Source organism: Astyanax mexicanus, chromosome 3, assembly GCF_023375975.1.
Source record: "Astyanax mexicanus isolate ESR-SI-001 chromosome 3, AstMex3_surface, whole genome shotgun sequence".
NCBI lineage: Eukaryota > Metazoa > Chordata > Actinopteri > Characiformes > Acestrorhamphidae > Astyanax > Astyanax mexicanus.
In genome coordinates this window covers 46318091-46340555 of record NC_064410.1, presented here as the reverse complement: position 1 = coordinate 46340555, position 22465 = coordinate 46318091, and the positions used below count along the sequence as shown (strand labels likewise).

Here is a 22465-nt window from a genome sequence, read left to right as displayed (position 1 = left end):
GAGAGAGAGAGGGGGAGAGAGAGTTAGTGGGGCTAAGGAGGGTGCTGTAGACAGGTGTGAAAGTGGTTGGTGAACATTGATCACGCTTGTAATGCACAAGAGAGGAAATCTATGTACATGACAGCACACACAGAGGAAGGTCCTGTACTCGATCTGTTATGGAGAGTGTGTAGGGCAATGATAGAGTCTGTTCAAGAGAGAGAAAGAAAGAGAGAGAAAGATTGACAGAGAGAGATGAGGTTTGTTGATGCTCCATTGCCATCAAAAATGTCATTCAGTTCTTAAGTGCTCTCTTACCACTTTCGAGAGGGTTCTGTTCAATACTCAAAGACCAAGGCGAAACACTGGAGCTGCAGTTACGCTCTAACTGTGCCAATTGACAGCCATTTCCCTGAACAAAAATACAGCCACCTTTTCTCTGGCTGGTGAAAGCAGGCTTTTATCTCTGTTTGGATGTGCTGTGTGCATCATACTTGTCCTTTTTGGCATCATTCCAAGACACAAGGGACTATCAGCAAAACTTAGATCCAGTAAAGCCATTTCTGTTCACAATCTCATTCCAGCAATGTAAAATAATTTAAAGTCAGACCAAATTAAAACATATGATAAAGCAGCTGATTACAAAGCAGTTTGTGGGTTAACTGATCACACTTTATACAAATTATATATCTATTAGACCCTATAAACATAATCATAACATGTTATAATGCATCCATAAGGCAGTATAGACATGGTATACACATTTATAACAAAGTATCATACATTATAGCCATGTTTATAATGCATTATGAATTGTGATTATATATTTTTGTGTACAACAACACATTAACATGCATTATAAATCAATATAAGATATTATAATATTTAACATAAGTTTAATTAATATGTGGGTAAAAGTAACTATAGCAAGCTTTTGGGGTTTGTTGGGGTTATTGGTATTGACAATACAATTACAATATCTTGTAACACATCAGATAATGCATTATCTTTTTAGATCAATTATTTATTAATTTCATTATTATTAGCTAATAATGCATTAGGATCACAATTCATAATGCAAAAAGGCTGCATTATGGGGTCCAGCTGAAACTCTATTGTGGAATATTTCTGTCTCTGTTCCTTTCTCTCCATTTGTTTACTGTTTATTCCCATTTGTATGTTGGATCACTTGATGTCCCCAGACTTGTAGAATAATAGCAGTGTAGCTCTGAGCCCTTGCTGGGATTTGAACTTACGATCTCCTCAAACTTGACAAGCAGCCAGTTTGACTGCTGTAAGGTCACACCACATAACAACACAGTTCTGAGTAAATGTAACTTTCTGTTCTATCTTGGATACATATGACATATATACAGATATATATGTTCATTATAATTTACAATACATATATAAAGGAATAACTTTCTCCATATGATAAGGGTAGTATGAACCTGCAGATGGTAATAAGCAGCAAACAGATCTAATACCTGTACTAATGATTTCAGCTACAGCACATTTACTAATGATTTTGAAGCTTTGAACTTAAATAATGTTTATCAAACTGAGATGCAGAATTTAATGTTAGTATTAGTTAGTATTTATATATAATAGTATTAATATATATATATATATATATATAAGTTAATGTTAATGTTAGAGTTAGTATTACTACTTTTACTATTAAGTTAATATTACACATTTGATTACCAATGATAAGTTTGTACTGTTGACTAGGATTAGATATCCTTGTAAACCATTGGACCTTTTTCTTTACATTTATCTCTTTTTAGCAAACAAATAAGTGTAATTTTCGTAAGACAAGGCAAACAACCGCATCACTAATGTGACTGGGCACTTCCATAGATCATCAATTGCATTGCATCTTATTTAGGTATTCTGGCTTTAGTAAATGTACAACAATTAGACAGACAGCGATTAATATAAGTGGATCTTGTGCCATCTCTAGCAATTGCTTGCTGAATCAATGTTGGCAATTCTGAACATCCAAATAACAGAGTGCCATATTGGCATGAGAACAAGCCGTGTCAGGATTTATTAATTTATTTAAAGCTTTTAACAACAGCCATTGTCACAAAGCAGCTTTACAGAGATTCAGGTCCAAACCTCAAGTGATCCAGCCAGAAGTGACAGTTGCAATGATAAACTCACTCAGAGTGAGAGAGAGAGATAAACCTTGAGGAAGCGTGACTTAATAAGGGAACCCATATTCTCGACTAGTAGTCCAGATAGCATAATTGGGATATAAAGGCCTCCCACCACTACGCAAAAAGACAGCGAATCTGGGGGTATCTATATCCGGAAAGTTTCAAATTCTGTGCATTTCCGGGTATATCAGGAGCATATACGGGGTGGACTGCTTCCAAATACGGAGTGTGTCTGAAGTCCGGAATGGGAACATTTCTACACGCGACATATCAGGAATCCGTATATCTATCAAGAAAACCTTTTGTTTGTGCAAATAATTCTGAGTAAATACACAATAAAATGTATCCAAAGATATCTCTGAGTCTAAAATGTTGTCATAATGTATAAGTAGCTCTGGCCCTATGGCAAATGTAGAAACATGTTTTGATGAAGACGTAAGCATTTCTTGACAAATGTATTCCCCAGGATATTGTCCATGTTGTATACTTTGCATATATTGAGCCCTTATATTTCAGGATATTGTCCCAAGTATGATATAAAGCATATATTGACTCAATAAATGTCATGATATTTGCAATAGAAAGAAAAGTACAGAAATGCTTGGATATGGTCCGTATTTTGAACATATACGTACTTGATGAATAGTCAAGATATTTACATATATGCATGCTTTTCGTGCAGTGCACTGCCCTGCACTCTGCAGTTGAGGAATTAGTTGATCTTTATCTAAATTTAGTCATTTAGAATTGCTGGTCCTAGATGATTTTAACCTCAACTAGCTTTCTAATGCATCCGATCACTTAAAGGAAATGGCTGGCACTCTTATTCTAACACAATTAATCAATGAACCAACTCATCCAAATCTGAAAGAACCCACCAATCAACCCTGATAGGTCTAATACTGTCCAATAAAGCTGACAAAATTACTGCCTCAGGAGTTTTTAAACTTGGCATAAGTGACCATTGTCCAATCAGATACATTAGAAGCAGTTGTACAAACAAAACAGGCTTTTGGTTGGTGGTTAGAAAATGTTTTGATAATTTTAATGAGCAAGCTTTTCTTTTTGATTTGGCAATGAGTGAAATCTACCTTACTCCAGAAATCCTAGATATTGATGGGCACTTAAACATTTCAGTAAAACCTTCCTAACAGTGGTAAACAAACATGCCCCATCCAAAAAGTCAATAATAAAAGACAGATCAAGCCCCTGGTTTACAGGTGAAGATTCCTCATTGTGTAAGGCCAGAAATAAAGCTTGGTCATTGGTTTACTTTTAGACCGTTGAGAAACAAATGTACCTCTGCTGTTAGAAAAGCTAATAACTAATGACTGTACAGAAATAAAAAGAACAAATAATAGAAGTGAGTTATTATTTGACAGACGTCTTTATATATAACGACTGAAAATCAGTGATTGATGCTAAAAGTCTTGTGAAAGAAGAAAGAGAAGTAGATCTGCGATTGCCATGTTAACATGAATATGAACAGGATGTCACTGCTGGTGCTCTGTCCAACGCTAATCTTTTGCCACCTGTCAAAAATCTACCTTTGCTAGACTGAAATGATGGCCTGGGTGTGCAATTTATTCAGTCTGGAAATAGAAATCAACAGACTTGTCTTTAAAGCCATCCTGTTGCCATCTAGGGCCGGGTACAGCTGTACACACACCATCTTCACGATTTGTCCAAAATCCAGCCAATTTTACAGCCAGACACACAGGACATTTGCCAGAGCTGGATCAACTCACACAGTGTTAAATTCAACACTCACAGTATTGAAGTAGAATAAAATGTGGTTTGGGAGTTTAAAGCAAATATACACAAGTTAATTTCAGCAAACTGGTTAAAAATTAATTCAACTGAATTTCTTTAAAGTGCCCCATGAACAGTTAAATAATTTAGGCATATAAAACTGGCACACACTAAACCTCAAACACTCTTGCGTCTTAATTATAAATCTAGCATAACAAAAACAGAGCTAACAAACTACCAAAATCCAATCCCACTGTTTTGTCACAGCACTGAAAAGTTTTATTTATAACCCAAAATTTACATAAACACAAATCCAGCCCACTAGTGGAAGCCATAAACAAACTGGATACATAGTGAAACGTAACACTGGCAGCAGAATATGGTGTTGTTGATACTGGAGAGCACCACATCACCTCTAGATTTGTGATGAAAGAAGAGGCTAAAATTAGGGTCTAATAGCTAACTGGATGCAATCTCTTAGCTTGCTAATAGCACAAAAGCCACACTATCTGGTAAGAATTATTAAACTGTCTTTTGGTATTAAAATTGTACTAGAATTAGCTAATTCTGTGAGCCAATGCAGCAAAGCAGCTAATAATGTTCTTTTTCTGCTCCATAAACCCCCTTCATTTTGTGGCAAAATATCAAGGTTGTAAATAGATTTGTTAAATGAGATTTAATCATTTTTGCCCCAACAATAGTAATACTTACTATCTACTCATTAAAGAACTACTTAAACATATTAAATACATGTATTTTGTCGCACCCTTAAATTTCCAAGTATTTTATAAAACAAACCAAAATTATTGCATCAGTTTGGCTTTTATGAAATTCTAGGATAATTTCCAAATGCCACTCTATCACTTTATGTAAATTGTAGAGGCTCTCAGGGGAGTCTGTTTAGTTGCATTCACAGTAGCTCCTACCCTGTCCGGAGACTCACGCACACCTTCATGTCAAGCGGGCATGTTGGCAGTTAGGTGATTAAAACGATCAGTGCGTGACATGGAATTTTATGCAAAACACAGCACTCTTTTCTATGGACGAGGGTACGTGTATATTGTTGGCATGATTCTCCCCAGCTACCTGAATGGATGAGAAAATGCTGTCCGATACACTGAGCGTGTCCCCAAACATCCTTTCTCCCCTGCGCCCATTCACAAGCCCCCACGCTCACGGCACATGACTCACTGTTTATTTTACTCGCTGTATTGAAGCAATAGAAAAGAGCGGAAAATAATTTAGGCCAAGGATGAGGCATATGAATGAGGCCCATTCCTCTTCCTATACCCTCCGTCATGCCTTTCAGAAACTATTGATTGTGTCATGCCCCAAGCGTGACAGCAGCGCACACCAGCTCATTCAGGTGCATTAGGTGAATTTACAATATCTGCATAGTTGTAGTTAGAAAACGGGTTTTGCCTAAACACAGCTCAGAGCTAAAATATAAAGAAGAAAAATAGGGAAAAAATAAATTCAGACATCCAGACCACTTACAAATTATTAGTTTTTGTGATTTTACCAAATTGAAAACCTCTGGAATATAATCAAGAGGAAGATGGATGCTTGAATTTTTGCACCAGGAGTGGCATAAAGTTATCCAAAAGCAGTGTGTAAGACTGGTGGAGGAAAACATGCCAAGATGCATAAAAACTGTGATTAAAAACATGATTATTCCGCCAAATATTGATTTATAAATACTTAAAACTTTATATATTTTTAAACTTCTACTTGCTTTCTTTGCATTACTTAAGGTTTAAAAGCTCTGCATCTTTTTTGTCATTTCAGCCATTTCTCATTTTCTGCAAATAAATGCAATATTTTTTTTTTTTGAAACTTGGGAGAAATGTACCTATAAATAGCAAAATCAGAGAAACTGATTCAGAAACTGAAGTGGTCTCTTATTTGTTTCAGAGCTGTATTTTAAACTTGTAATGCATTCTTATATAAGTCAAAATCTAACAAAGAAATAACATAACTACACTAGTTAAAGATGCCGTACCTTACATACATCCACAAGTTCTTTAAGAAGATCTTTAAGAAACTCCAGAAGACAGAGCTCTTCAAAGAGCACTTACTCTCCTAACACCTCGAACACACTAACTACTTCTAACCTCATTTCCTTCTTCCCCTCCTTCACTCCTCTATCTCATTATTTTCCTTTGTCCTCCTTTAGGCCCTATCTAAAGATGTTTTTACCTTCTATTACTTTTGTAGTTCACTATTGTAAGTCGCTTTGGACAAAAGCGTCTGCCAAATGTAATGTAATGTAATGTAATGTAACAAGTTCACTCAACTCATGTGTTTATTGCTTTGTTTCAAAACTTGAAAAAAATAGAAAAAAGTTATGAAACCTCTGTGTATTACTTAGAATGAAACAGTTATTGTGCATTCAAAAGATAAATTACCCCTCATCAGGCTGGCTGACCTCTTCAAAAGTGAAAGTGAGAAGTTTGTACTGAAATCCTCAGAGACAACACTTAGATGTTTTCCATTACATCTACTGATTCAGTAGTTCTGCTTCAGACTGTCTGCAGCAACAATACTCATTACCACTTCACCTTCAATGGCTGAGCTAAATTGCTATACAGCCGACATACTTTTTTTGTTGGCTGTCATGTTTTTGTATTGGCCTGTATTTTCAGCTTAGTTCCAATTAATATAATTTAAAAACTTTACACTTTAAAACTTGCTGAAATCTACTGATGCTTTTCTAGTAGTACACAGATATTATCTGACATATATTTCGCCTATATGTGTGATACTGCTATGACACAATACATTTTTGTCAGTCAACCATGGGAGCATGGGATGTCTCTGATGTCGTTTTCAAATAAAACTCTGGTAAATGTTTGGAAAATAAAATATGGACATTATATGCTATAAGCTGCCCTTTCATACATACAGAATACATACATACATTTTCTGTGTCTGAATGAATTTATATTGCAGGAAATGCTCCACATGATGTAGGCAGGGGTTGGCACATGTGCAGGAAAATGACCTGCTTTATTGACTTGTGAGCTTCAGACATTTGCCCAAACTTTTTATTAGAGAAGAGCAACTGTCGGTGTATATTTTAGTACAAAGACAGCATAAATTCAAACACAGCAGAACAGATAGTTATAACTTGTTGTATAGCTGACAACACAGGTCCAGATAATATAATTAAATAATGTATAACTACACCCAAAAGAGGGAATCCAAAAGGAAATGGCAACATACTGATGGTGAGTGAGAGATACCCAGTATGCAAACAATGGTGCCAGGAGCCAATGAGAAAGAGTTATGTTTTAATGCAAATTGATGTTTTTCTTACTAAAACAGCACAGCTGACTCAGAGACATGATTTGACCCATTTTTTCAGTGTTACTTGCTATTCATTTTACAATGACAACAGAATAAACCTGATGATAACAAGTTGATTCAAACGTTTGAAAATGATCAAACGTACAAAACACAGTTTGACATTTAACTCGATTTATTTGGGTTTAAAGATCAATACGTAATTACAGTGTTTGTACTATATAAAGAAATGAATGCTTCATACCTTCACAGCGAGGAAACGGATGATCCCAGTTGCGGGTTGTGCCGTGCTGGCAGGTGAGTATTGATTGCCCCATGAGCTGGTACCCTGGGTTACACTCAAAGGAGATGGACTGTCCGACATTGTATCCAGCGCCTACCACCACACCATGGCGAAAGGGCTCGGGGTCCGGACACTCTTGAAGCTCATAGGCTGAGGGACAAAGACGGGCAGACACAAAACCAATCTCAGAGGCCCATCAAAAACATAGCTTGTCAGAGGCAAAGATTGGACTGTTGTCTGTAATAATGTTTTTTTGTGATTGCAATCCCGATCAATATGAGGCCTGGAAGTGGAGACAGCAGATGCCTGCTTCTGATAAGCCCAAAAGGACTGAAAGAACAGGAAGTTTTATACCTTTTAGAACAAGCTGAATCCAGTTCAAAGTTTTCACATGGGGTACCTTTGACTGAGACGTTTGAACAGCTTGGAGCTGTGGTACGGAACAGCTTTGAACCTAAGCTCTGGGGCACAGTCATGTATAATAAGAGTATCTAAAACAACAGAATCATTTAGGACTGCAGCTACACTTCATCTTTAAATACAGAAAGTTTCAAACGCACACAGAGACACATATAGTCGCTTTCTCTCAGTTTGACTTTCTAGACAGAGGCTACTGTTATCGCTCATTGGTGTCAAGTTGTCACAACTCATTTTCAGGAAGTGAAAATATGAGTGTAGACATTCGTTGTGCTCATAAAGTGTCCTCCCGTCCTATTTTCTATCTGTCTGTCCCTCTGTCTCAATTCCTTAAAGTCTTATAAGTCTGCCAATGGCGGATTTGACTTCTGCATTTGACTGAAACAAACACTGCACCCACCAGAATAACTTGCAAAGAAAGTAAGTGAAGACCCAGAGATGCAGAGAGCCCAGGGATATAAATCCGACTAGAAGAATTGATTTCTATGGATCACAGCATCTTTTGTGGGAAATAAAGCATGCAGGCGGTGCGTACGAGTGCAGCACTGAATATAAGGGCTGATTTATATGCTAATGTTCACATAATTATGTAAATACTGATAGTGCATTTCAATTTCACAAACGTTCATTGAATTACAATATAAATTCCAGCACCTATTACAGTCGCCTTTCCAGAGATAAAGTTCATTTCAGAGCCACACTTATACCACACAGGACTCATATAGAAATGGCAGTGGATAAGTGAATATATTAATGGCAGAAACAATTTTAAGCCTCCTGATCAACGCTACATCCAACTTTTTGAATGCTTGAGTGTTAAGATTTTTAAATGTGATTGTTTTACCTTTAAGGACTGAACTGTTGTGTGACGTTTAATTATGGCGTAACAAGCTTATTACAGGGAGTGAGTATTAACTAGACCATGACTGTGAGCTTTGACTTCATCGACTTTATTCAAAGCTTTTCTTAGATGTATGCTTAAGCCCTATAAAGAAAGGGGTTTGTTTTACATGGAGAGGTGGGCTACTATAATAATAATAATAATAATAATAATAATAATAATAATAATAATAATAATAATCAGAAGAGTTTCTCAGAAAATTGAATCCCTGAATAAAAGTGTCATGTAAGTCATTTTTATAGAAAATGTGCTGACGCATTCAATAAATATTCTGGTGCTTTTTACAATCTGTAAAATGAGCCATAAAAAACAGGATTATTTATATTCTGTGTAAATTAATATTTATGTAAATATTCCATCATATTTATTTTTTTTGCATTTGTCAGAAGTATAAAGTTACTTGAAAGAGATACTCAGGGCATTTTAGACTGTGGTAACCTCAGGTATGTACAAAATGTTCATAAATCCAATGCAGAAGATGAGCCAAAGGACTCAAAAGTGTGACCGATATATACTTGTAACCGATATAAGCAAGTCATTGTGTAGCATAACCTATAGCCAATGTGTAATAAACATGTAGCAGGTCATGTTCAAACTAGAATTGCTTTATTACTATAAGTGGGTTGTACTAGATACTTTTAAATGTTTATTTTAGTATACAGAACCTTTAAGGTACATGCACATTAAATAAACCATTTATTTTGGGCATAAAAACAGTGCAATTTGGAAAACTAAGCCTTGTTTCAGATTTCTTTTGGACATCACAAGCCAGTACATGGGTTTGTTCAATTTCATCACCAGCTCACCTTATTCTACATCATTATGCACAAATGTGTCAATCTAGTTGTAGAAATAATTCTAGGAGAGCTCTGGAGATTTTTTTAATGTACACAACGGCATAGAACCTAAGCTAATAAACACTTACAAACCATAAAAGGAACTTTTTAATTCTAATTTTCACCAGTGACTGAACATTGGCACACTGATGTTAATTTCAGAACAGCAAGCTTCGACATGCACAGTATTTATAATTTGAATTTTTATGCAGCTCCTGGCTCATGAGGACCCTAGGTTGCTGTCCACTATTAAAACGCCTCTGGATGCAGACCTATTACTGTAGTTAGTGACTGATTGACTGGGCGCAGCAGCTTAATTAAAAAGGCATTCAATTAAACACTTAATGCAAACATGTGCTCAGAGGGTGATGAATTGCAATATTTATAATGTTATTTGCTTTGATGAAAACCTGCTAAATGTTACATGCAGCGTCATGCATTCGTATTCACTATAATGTAAAATGAATTATGAGCTACTTATTAAACCTGCCGAGGGGAACAATGATTTACCTTGGTAATCAAACCTGAAGCCCGGTTTGTTCTGAGAGTGGTCACTGTGGAAATACACAGTGGTTTCATGGGATGTGGTCAGAAGGGACGCCGGCACGTCCTGTCCGCTATATCTGCCGATCACAGTGCTGGTGTCGAAAGGGCCATTCCTGATCTCCAGGAAGTCGTGGTTGGCCTCGGTTGAGAAATTGAGGAACTGGATGTGGGCTCCTGTTTAAATGAAAAAAAAAAAAAAAAGGTATACAGTTGTGATTATTAGCATTTTTATGACTGTCCGTTCACTATATCCTACATGATTCTGAATTCCATTTCTGACATGATTGCCTTCACACATTGTTCTGTATCTGTTTCCTCACCGTAGCCAACTGGGAGGTAGATCCTCCAGGTGCAGTCGCCGTTGCTAGGGTAGTTTCCCGGGAAACCAGGGCTGAGGATGGTTCCTTCCATCTCCTCTCTGATCCCCCCACACTGTGCTGCATGAAAGAAGAACAATAGAGGAAAACGTGTTAGAGACAATGCTCAGAAAGCAACACAGGGTACAGGGGTTCTTGCATGGCACAGGACCCAGTAAATGTATACAACTGTTTTAATCTTTCAATAGTATTAATGTTTAGAATTGTTCTAACACAGCAATTCTGTGCAAATTCACAGGTTTGCATAGTTACAAACAATTAGAAGACTTAAGCAAACTGTAGAAAAACAATCTATACAGTTTATTATTTATCCCTGATCCTCTTGTTTATGTCAATATAGTGAACACAGAAACATTAAATACCTTTTGTTGTCCAGTTTATAGCATTTAAAGTAGCATCAACCTGTGTGAGAATGGGTATTTCTTGCTTTAGGACACTCTAGGACACACATTTTCGGACAAGCTGAGAGATACAGAACTTTTCTCGAATACACTGAAAGCTGAACTTGGCAGAGTAATACTACTACTGGATCTGGATTTAAGACATATGATCAATCCAGTTATGCTGTTCTCATAATTGTGTCATCCTTCCCATTTCACCAAAGTCACATAGTGTAGTTAGCAGCAGTCTGGAGTGGCAATGACAATGAATTGTCTGCCTATTACAAGTCAGTGGAACACCAAAATGATATCTGTCCTTTCCACATTTGACACAACAACTAGATGGATCAATCATTCATCATTCATAAATTACAATCTCATATTTCCCAAGCCTTTGTTTTAAGAGTTGTTCTAAAATAACCATACTGTTTATAATGTTTTGAGTCACTGCAATAGTTTGAAATTTCTTATTTTCAACCAGCTTCATGCGTTACCTGGCTCCACTGCTGATAACAAATTTGAAAAGAAAGCAATGCACGCATTCTCTCCCTCTGCATGCATCATAAAGAGAACACGACTTTTGTTTGTGAAGAGCACCAATTGACCTTTCAGAAGAATCAAAGGCCTTAAGTAGCTTTCTAGCTTTCTGTTTCAATAAAAACCTTCTTATTTTCCTTTTGGGAAAGATGCGCACACCTTCTCACGCTCTTCTCTCGGAGTCTAGAGAGAAGCGAGCCTGACCCACTGATTGATTCCAACGCCACTTTGATTAAAGCCTTGGCAAGCCTCCGTGAATACAGCCCTACAAAGCCCCGGATCCCCAACGGAGAGAGGAAAGGTTCAAAATGTACTGTGTGTCTGGACAATCAGGGGCAATCAGGAAACTGCTGATGCCGGTACAAGCCATGAATCTCTCCGGTAGTTCCGCCAATCGTAGCGTGAGACGGAACTAATTAGGATAGAGTAGGTCACAGCCATTACTCATGTTTGTCAAGAGGCATGAGCAGAGATTGTGGTACACATGCTAGTCTCTCTACCTGACCCTCTCTCTTTAATGCAGGCACAAATCCGTTCACGCAGTGTGGCGGGACTGGATCTGTGAGGACTACGGCTGCTCGATTAGTATTTACTGTTACACAGGGCCTTGATGTTGTTATTGTAGTGTGAGAGGGCCCCACCTGAGGGCAGACAGAGAGATGAGTGGCCTTGAGGGCCTCTTAATGACATGCCAGTCACTGTGGAACTGATGAACTAATGGATGAGTCCCATTTCACCCAAACAGACTGTGAAACAACCTGAAATCTATTTTTATTGCAGGAGAGGCAAGGCTTGAATGCTGCAAGTCTGTAGGTATAAACTGTAAACACTGTTTGCCTGAGTAGAGCTTAGTAGCCTTGGGAGTGGATTGTACATCAATAATGCCAATGCTATTAGAGTTTAAAACGGTAAATTTAATTGCAGCTCTGCTTGTTTATAAAGACAAATAGAGGGAGTTGCTTTTATCAAGTCAACTAAGCCTAATACATCCCCCAACCCCAGCATTCATAACCATATAATTGCTTGTGAGACCCTTTTTAACACCTCTAACAAAGTGTCTTAAAAGCTTCATACCAATGCAGAGCGGAGGAGGGTAGTTCCAGCGCCGCACAGTTCCCGGCATGCAGGTGATGTGCGACACACCCTGCAATAAAGAAAGAATAAATAAGGGAATAAAAATTCTTCTTTCACTGATTGATTTGTTCATTCATTCACTATTTCCACAGTTCAGCCTCCTCTCTTCAGCTTGGAGAGCTTTGTAGTTCACGCCTCTTTCATGGTGCACTCTGAACCACGCTTTGATCTGCTTTTTGGCCGTAACCTCTTAGAAGTGAGACTCAAAGCCAAGCCCTCAAAGCATCACAGTGACACAGAAAGCTTCAGAGATTTTTTTTCTTGCATTAAGCAGTTATGTTAGCCCAACATGAAGAAGGCTCACCTGTAGAGTGTAGCCAGGATCACACTGGAAGGACACCACATTGTTCATCTGTAAACGCTCGCCCACTTTGAACCCATTCATAGGTATAACCGGCTCCGGACAACTGGTGAGGGACACCGCTGTGGGATGAATGGAGAAAAGAGGAGGTCAGAACAGATTAAAACAGGCCAAGTGAAATCAGTGGATTAACATAAGTGGTACCAAAAAAGATTGTTACAATTACTTAATGTAAATTTAATATGACCACATATTTTAGTTTTCAACTGCTAGTTGACAGACACTTTTTTGCCCTTTCTTTTCCCATTCCTTTTTAGAGACAATTTTTAAGCCTGTTTTTTTAATGCCAAATGATTCCCTCTTTGTATTTGTTTCATTTATGGAATACACCTACAGCATAACTAGAAAAGGGGGAAATAACTATCAACGTAGCTCCAGTAATAAATGATTTAATACTAATATCTGAGCAGAGGTATTTACTAAATCAGAGACAACCTATGCACATTATCTAGGGTAATATCAACAAAGTAAAATCAAAAGTCAACATGAAGTAAAAGTCATGTTAATATTCAGTATTGGTCTGTATTTCTATCAAGAAAGCTTATCCTATCTGTGAAACATGGTGGTGGAAGTATCGTGATTTGGCACTATTTTGCTGCATTCAGACTCGGATAGCTCGGAAGTGTACACCTTAAATAACAGATTCCTAATCACATTACAACTCTGATATATAAATGATAGGTGAGAGAATAAGGCTCTCTGTATTCTCCACACTTACTCTTGTACTCCAGTCTGAAGCCAGCAGCAGACACACTTATATCAGAGAAGAAGTGCAGGTAGAGCTGGTTGGAGGTGCTGTTCAGGAGCGCTGGGACAGAGGTACCTATAGACAAGTACAGTTCCTTTCAAAATCATGTGCATGTTACAGGAGAAAGAACATTCCCAAGCCCATACATACAGCAAGCATCCATATTTATACATGTATACTGTATATCTGAGTGTGATCCACAATCTACACAACTTGGCTGAAAGCCCAGGAGCAAAGCAAGCCCACCCCCTGTAAAGCTTTAAGGCAGGCTACGCTCACACACACGCACACGAACACACACTTCATCTGAAGGTCTTAAGACTGCAGTAATTTATTAATTGCAGATTTATTATTCACCCATCTCTTTCTAGGGCACTTGTAACATTTGTGCTTGGTTCTGTTTCAGGAGAGAAAAGAAAAACAACAGCCTCCACTGTGACAATAGCTCATGACAAAGGCAACCCAGAGACACAGTATAGCTGCATTTTATCTATAAACAAGGCAGCGTAACCTTTTTAAAAATGCAGCTGAATCTTTCCCAGGCAAGATGACAGGCTCAAACTCCGGATTAATGCGCTCTTTGCAAATGGTACCGATAGAAACATCACTGTATAGGGAACTATACAAGCATCTGTGTGCTTATGTTTAACTTAAAGCAGCTGAATGCATTCACAAGCAGGGGTCTCTACAAACATTTGAACATACAGATATTTTTGATGGAATATATATATATATATATATATATATATATATATATATATATATATATATACATATACATGTATATATATATATATATATATATATATATATATATATATATATATATATATATATATATATATATATATATATCACAACTATATTGCGGCAAAATGTGGAATGCAGTTATGTCTATTTAAATGATTAAAAGTGTAGCCTGTTTAGACTCTGGGTCTGCAATATACTGGGTATCACTTTAAAACAAGGCTCATTTATAAAGGGTTTATAAATAGTCTATGAGAAAGTTCATTAATGGTTAATAATTGGGTTGTAAATAATTACATATATATATATATATATATATATATATATATATATATATATATATATATATATATATATATATATATATATATATCGCAACTAGATTGAAGCAACATTTCATACTTTTTTTTGTTTGTTTTTTCCATCAGTCGGCATTAACATATCTTATAAAATAATATGGAAAGTACTTTTAATTATTTAATTTTATTTTATGTTAATATACACCATGTTATGATTATTGGATAAATTATCAATCTGGGTAGTTAAAGTTAACATATATGCTACTAACAGATATGTTAATGCTGACTGATGGAACAGACCAAGTAAAACAAGCATCCAGAAAAATCTCAGCTTTAATAGTATAAATGTACAGTATGTGGAATTACTATTTGGAAAATGGCAGGCAACTGTTGTCCTTTCTAGGAATGTGCTGTAACTGTTTATTAATGGTTTATACATTTTTATTAGCCTAATTAATAACATAAAAAAACTAATTAATAAAGTAATTATAAACTCTTCATAAAGAAGCCTTATTTTAAAGTGGTACCATACATGTATTCTGCAACCGTAACATCTGGGTTTGAGTATGGAGGCATTGTGGTGAGCTCTTTAATCCTGCTGTTGCTCTCATCTAATGGCTGGGGAGACATCACATACAACACTTGGGCAAACAATCTCATTGCAGGGCATCTAAATCAAAATTTTTAGCAGGATAATGCTCATTCCCAGGAATGTCTCATAGTGTAATCACCTCTGTATATATCTTTATTACATTCACACATATAAAGCTTCATTCAGTTCCTACAATGCCAATAAGCATAAACTAGTCTTATAACTCACTTCAGTCCTGGAGTTCCCATAGGGGGCTGTTCAAAGCATTTAAAAAGGTAAAAAAAAAACAAAAAAAACAATGGCTGAATGAGTAATGAATCAGCATAGCCTGGCGAGAGGGCAGCCCACCTGAGAAGCTGCCCAGCATGGTGTCCGTATTGTCGCCCCCATCAAACACCTCCAGAGAGTCCCAGTTCTGCTCAGTCACAAAGCTGATCACCTGGATCTGGAACAGACCAAAGAAAACAGTCAGGTTGTGACAGCATGGAGAATGAAATATTGAGTTTGAGTGTGACTCAGGCCTCGGTATGGTGTAAAGTTCGTGGTGAAAAGACAGACAGAACGCTTTTAACTCCACAGCTATTGGTCCACTAAGACCCAGCTCTCGAAATCTAAAAACAAACTCCCTCTTTCTCCGGCGTATATAAGCTCTGTAGAGGCCTCTTTTTTTCCACTGCGTTTGTCAATGTGCAGCCCAGTAAATATTATGGCAGGTATCTATTTTTGCCTCACCCTCAAACAGGCTGAAAAATTGTTTGGTCACACTGGCATGGCTGTGGCTATCATTGGGAGATTGTCACATCTGATAGCCCTGCAGTCAAATTCTACGTTTATTTGTGCCCGCCACGCTGGCTGAATCCGAACTGTGAGGAAAGTGAAGAGGTTTCTATACTGTAGGAGGCTTCAATATAATATAGACATTAAACAAGATCAGCCCTAATACAACCAAAAATATATATAAATATTTAAATAAAGTAATAATAATAACAACAGGCATATCTTTATAGGCTACTGAAGCATTTTCTTTTATTTTTTCCTTTCTGTTCACTTCTTTTTCTGTAGATTTTCTTTTTCTTTTTCTGTGCTTTACAACATTACAGAGAGAAAAAAATGTATGAAAATGTGTAAAACACTTTATCCAGAAGAGCCCATTCATGCCCAATCAATAAACATGTAAATATCAATGCTAAACATATGACTTTTAGATTTCCATACACTCAATCTCGCATCATTTGCATTATGATCACTATGTCAATAGTCTGTCTCTTAGAGCAAGAAGTACCATTAGCATCGCCTCCCTCATCTTTCCCAATCTGTTCTCGAATCAGACGCTCCATGCAGCATTAGCTGTATGTGACTGGTTGTGATGGAAAAGAGAGATCAGGCAGTGCACAGATGACCTTCTTTACCTTCCCCATATTATCCCTCATCCATCTCTGCCACTCACTCTAACCTGCTCTCCATCAGTCTCTCAGAGAAAAAGAATCTCTCTTTCAATCTATCTCGCTTCTTAATCCCTCACTCCACATCAATCCTTATCCCCCTCTCACTCAGAATCATGGATTCCTACACAGGTTCCACCTTGTTCCTTTTTCCAGTGTTTGAAGCAGCTAGAGCAGGTGTTCTACACATCTGAGGAACACAACATCCAGATTCAGATGGAGTTACAACAAGCTGCTAGTCTGCATAGACTCTTACAGTGATTCTATAGTGTAGACTAGTCATGTCCTTCAAGACTACATACTGGTTAAAATGCAAAACTTAAAACTATTTACCCCAAAGACTTGAATTAGATAGTTTAATTAAATTATTATTAGTATTAAATTAGTATTTAGTGAATATAAATGAGATAAATGATTTGTAGGCAAAATCAACACAAAATAACATTATTAAAAAAATATATATATATATACACATCATTTAACATTAATAGATACTTTATAGTTTATAGTATTGTATTTTATATTAAATATAATATATTTATATTATATATTATATTTATACTTTATAGTAGGTACTGGATAATTAGTACTTACTAAATAATTGTGAGACCCTTATTATATTAAATATAATATAGTTAAGTATTTTATTAAGTATTATAAATACTTACTGCATAATTTTGAGTTAAACAGGAACTAAAACTAGTAAATTCTGAATAAGCAGTCCTATTCGTATGTAATAAATAACTGCTATATTATTATGTAAAATGACTAGTTATTGAATACTAAGGTGCCGAAAAATAAGTGTATACACAGTAAGCAAGTACTTGAGATGCTTAACAATTAGTAGCTATTTTTTAATTAGCATGTATTGAATTAGTTGATAAATAATTACTACTTATTATACCACAGTTAGTTCCAACCTTGCAATGTGATTGGCTGAGAGGCGTTCTATGAGTGCCATTATTAGCTGGTAATGCACTGTAATCAAAGCTTGGTAACGATGCAGCGCTTACAAGCCAAACAGCGCAGCTACAAACAGAGCAACAATATAACTATTTTAACTCATGCAGTGTTTATAACCAAACAGATTGTATTTTCTCATCGTCTTTAACTGAAAAAAATCTTTCAATAAACTGCGAAAACTGTGTTAAAATAGCTTGAGGTTCGTGCCCAAGATTTGTGCTGTACCCTCAGTGCCAATATTACACGTTATAGCACAAACTGCTATGGTATAATTCAATTGCTTAATTGAATAATTAGTAGGTACTGCATATTTATAGGTTACTAAATGTAGTGAATAGTTACTCCTCATTACATATTTACTACTTATTGTTTTATCAATAATTAGTAGAATGGCTATAATTGTAAAAAAAAAATGAAAGTAAAATAACAGAGTTAAAGGAGTTAAGGCTGTAAAATCTGTGAAACAACAAAACAACATTCTGATTTCTTGCAGAACATAAAGCAAACAAATCACGAGGGGCATTAACAGACAGTTACAAACATGTTTCTGAGTTTGAGACGCTCCATCCTTTCATATCTCCTTTCTCGGCATGATTCTAAATAGCTGTTTTCAAGACTCCTGCAGCTTCTGTCTGCGTGTAGCGATCAGGTAGGTTGGCTGGATGTATGAGCATTAAGCATTCATTACAATTGGCAGGCTTCAGGTAAAACCATAACAAACAGGCATGAGGTCGGACAACAGCCAAAAAAAACACAACATATTACAGGCGAGGCAGAGCCTAGATGTCCCTCAGTTATACTAGGCAATTATTATAGCTTCTGGAATACTAGAGCATCTCAAAAAATTACAGTACCATCGAAAAGTTATTTTATTTCAATAAATCAGTTTAAAAAAAAATATTGCACACAGAGCGACTATTTTAAGTGTTTATTTATTTAAATGTCACAACCAACAAAACCCAAAAATCAGTGTCTCAGAAAACTAGAATATTATATAAGATTAACTGGTACTTTTGGCAATGTGGGCAGTGTGCCAAGTCCTGCTGGAAAATGAAATTCCCTTCTTGTCAGCATGTTCAGGGAAGCATGAAGTGCTGTAAGATTTTCTGGGAAAACACTGCGCAGACTTTAGACGTGATATAACACAGTGGATCAACACCAGCAGATGACATGTCTCTCCAAACCATCACTGATTGTGAAAACTTCACACTAGACCTCGAGCAGTTTGGACTGTGTGTCTCTTCATTCTTCCTCCAGACTCTGATCCTTTAATTTCCAAATGAAATGAAGAATTTACTGATGATCAGTGATGATTTGGAGAGACATGTCATCTGCTCATAATTCCCATATCATCCCTCGTTGCTTGTTAGCAGCTTTACATAGAGACAAACAAGTCCCTCTTACCTAAGTAATCTGCTTGTGGGGAAAATTATGTTATTATGTTCTTTTTTTTTATTTACATAGATGGGTTGATTCAATTTGACCAGACAAATAGTCAATAGGGGTCTACATACAAAAGCTAAACTGCATACAAGAATATGTAAACTGAAATATTGCTGGCCAAAGAGTGTGAATGTCATTGTTGTCTAAGCGAAACTTCAAATCTAAAGAAAAGTCAGCGTTATAGGAGAAGAAGAACTTCCTAAAATAACTTTCATCATGTTTAGACTAAGTTAATATGGTATATAATAATATATTGTGGCATATAATGCCTAATAATAAGGTATATATGATGATTGATGGTAATTAGGTGGAATGTAATTTTTAATCCAGTTCTTAATTCTTAAACAGTTAAGGCAGATATGGCTGAATAAATTATGTAACTGCTTTATTATCCTTTTATATAAAATAAAATATAAAAACATGCTTGAAGTGAAAGCAGTATTCCCTACTGTATAATTTGTGAAATGTTTTAAACAAAAACAGGCAGTGTTTTTTTCATGCTAAATTAAACAGTTGCCAGTTACAGAGCTTAACAATTTATGCTGCAAATTTATTGAGCAATTCAGTGAGCTACCTTGTCTCTAACTGGGCTTTAGTGTGAAGATTATAGCGCTTTAATGCTGAAATCAACCAACGCAATGAAAATCCCTGCGATGAACTAAAGGGACACAGGGAAATTGCCTATAAAACTTACACTAATGGATTACTTACAGAGTTTACACTTCCACAATGAGCAGAAACAATATTGCCAAGCTTAGCAAACAACACTATGAAAATTGTGACTTGTGTTTTTTCTTATTATTGTAAAAATGTGAAAAGTGAAGTGAAGAGAGTTAGTGCCTTTGGCTGTGAGTGAGTGTTCCTCAGGGATCAATCTTAGGTCCACAATGGAAGTTCAGTGTTTGCTAAAAACTTTAATTCTTCTTAATTTCATGTAAAATAGACACAAATGTCTTCTAAATATTTACGTACTTATTTATTAAACTTTGTGGCCACAGTTAATGTCCCATAACTTTCCTAAACCGTCTCCCCTGGATACAAAATTAGGCAAATTGAACAGTCTACTTAATCCAGGCAAGGGAGTCAATGTTTTGTGGAAGGGATAGTTGATCCTACACAGCTGCCAAAAAAGCTCAGAGAACTCTTTATAGCCAAGCTTTGAAGGTGCCAGGGAGGTAATATTGGACAGAGTTATGAGGCATGACGCCAAGAATTAAGGGCCATGGAGACACTGGTCGAAATCCCAGAATGGAGGGCATTTTTATCTTGTCTATGAGATTCTAAAACTTTCATAACCTGCACTGAAGTAAAAAAAAAAAAAAATGACACATTTAAAAGGAAACAACTTGGAAGTACATCAGACTTGTTAATAGCCCTTCACTGACACAACTTAAAAGACCAAGAAATGTCAGACTACAGCCTGAAAGAGTCTCATTTGCTGTGTCATCTTTATAACAAAGCTGAGAGAAAGGAAAGGCTTTGAAGGGTGTATTGTGCTTTGAAGAGGAACATACCTGTATTCCTGATCCTTCTGGCACCGTGATTTTCCACACGCAGCTCAGGCTGTTCAGGTAGGGTTCAGGGTACCCGGGAGACAGGATGGTACCGGTGCGCTGAGTCAGATTCCCCCCACATGGTACTGTAGTAAAATAGAAGAGACAGGGAGAGACTTAAAAAGTCTGTAAAAGACAGCATTCAAGAACAGTAATACACACTAGGAGAGGAGAGATTAGCATATCGCAGCATCATATTCAGTGAAATGTGTTTAAAAAGAAACTGTGGCCCATATTACAGGTAAGTTAAGATCAATACAGCTTATTGAATATGCATTTATATGAGTTTTTCTCTCTCATACAGTGAAGAACTCAGAAGAGATTACTCTGATTTACCAAAGGCGGTAATTAAATAAGGAGTCAGTGATTCTATGTACGGCTGTGAGAAGCTTTTATTGTTGATTCTCAGACATCACTGTCTATTAAAGAATAGAACCTTATTTTTATTTCAAGCAGCAGTATATAAAATCTATTAACTAATTCTATCAAATTTAATTATGATAATCTAATTGCCACAAATGCCAACATGTTTTTTTCCACCAGAAGTAATACAGTAACTTATGTTATTGATTTACACAAAAAGCTAATAATTAAATATAGTGCACTATAAAGAAAAACAGCTAAATTTACCTGGTTGAAACAGGCTTCCATACAGAAATAACTTGAACAAAATGGGGTTTTATATTATGGTGTACTGCTAATATGCTAATCACATGTCCTGTCTTTTTTTTAAACTTGTTTATGCTATGATATACTATGATGTCATATAAAAAGACGTAAAAGAACTATGTGAGTTCAAAGAGATGTAAAATTGGTCAATCATATGTAGGTACTTTAAACCTTTAAAATGTCCTTTACACTCAAATATTTAATTTATAAACATAGTTTTTATGGCATCACAGCTTAAAACTAATTGTGATCTCTATCAGTGCTATTTTGTGCTCAAATCACTACTAACTTGGTGAAACAGGCAGGACTACATATTACTGAATAATAATGTGTAACTTTCAGCGATGATTATGTATGTTTCAGCTTGCCCAGAAAGGCATGTGTAAATTGTGTCTTTTAGGAATGTGAATACCACTTTCTGGAGACAAGATCTATATATGCCAAATCTGAATTGAAATTCATTATGAAAGAACTGAAAAAAGTGAATTTCCTAAAGGAAGTGCAGAATGGTTGCTATGGTTTCTATGATGTTGTGTGCTTGTTGTTGGATTTTTTTCAGGCTTTAGCTATATTTTAGCTAGTGCTAGGCTTTGGGGATTGTATGGTGTTACTAGGTGGTTATAAGATATCCCATTTGATTTTTATGATGTTGCAAGGTGATTGCACTTGCTACAGTGTTCCTGACTGGTTGCTTGCTGGGTGGTTGCTAGGCAGTTGCTATGAGGTATCGAGTAATTGTCAAATTAATGATTACAAAATACCCTATGTGACCTGATGGTATCCTCTGAAACATGTGTTCTTATGATTAAAACAATAATATGAAACTAAAACCACACCAAAATCAAACAAATCTTTTTATTGTGATGATTAATCATGTCTCCTCCTTTTCTATATTACATGGGTGTGACTGACATGGCAGTAGAATTCAAAGGATGATTTTAATTCTTTAGCACATATTATATAGATGTTGCAATACAAAAGAACATATTTAATTTTAACATTCCGACATATATTCAGTTAACCCTTGTGTGGTGT

At 36.2% G+C, this 22465-nt stretch overlaps 1 protein-coding gene across 1 annotated transcript in view; it reads right to left on the bottom strand.

Annotated features, from left to right (window-relative positions):
* Positions 1-22465, bottom strand: part of csmd2 (CUB and Sushi multiple domains 2) — a 430187-nt gene that overhangs the window by 78320 nt on the left and 329402 nt on the right. Inside the window, exons 35-42 of the mRNA XM_022683200.2 lie at positions 20723-20847; positions 15709-15805; positions 13693-13797; positions 12918-13036; positions 12554-12623; positions 10506-10622; positions 10150-10359; positions 7447-7635 (exon numbers count right to left, since the gene is read on the bottom strand). Coding sequence (XP_022538921.2) covers positions 7447-7635; positions 10150-10359; positions 10506-10622; positions 12554-12623; positions 12918-13036; positions 13693-13797; positions 15709-15805; positions 20723-20847 — 1032 coding nt within the window. The remainder of the gene's footprint in view (positions 1-7446; positions 7636-10149; positions 10360-10505; positions 10623-12553; positions 12624-12917; positions 13037-13692; positions 13798-15708; positions 15806-20722; positions 20848-22465) is intronic.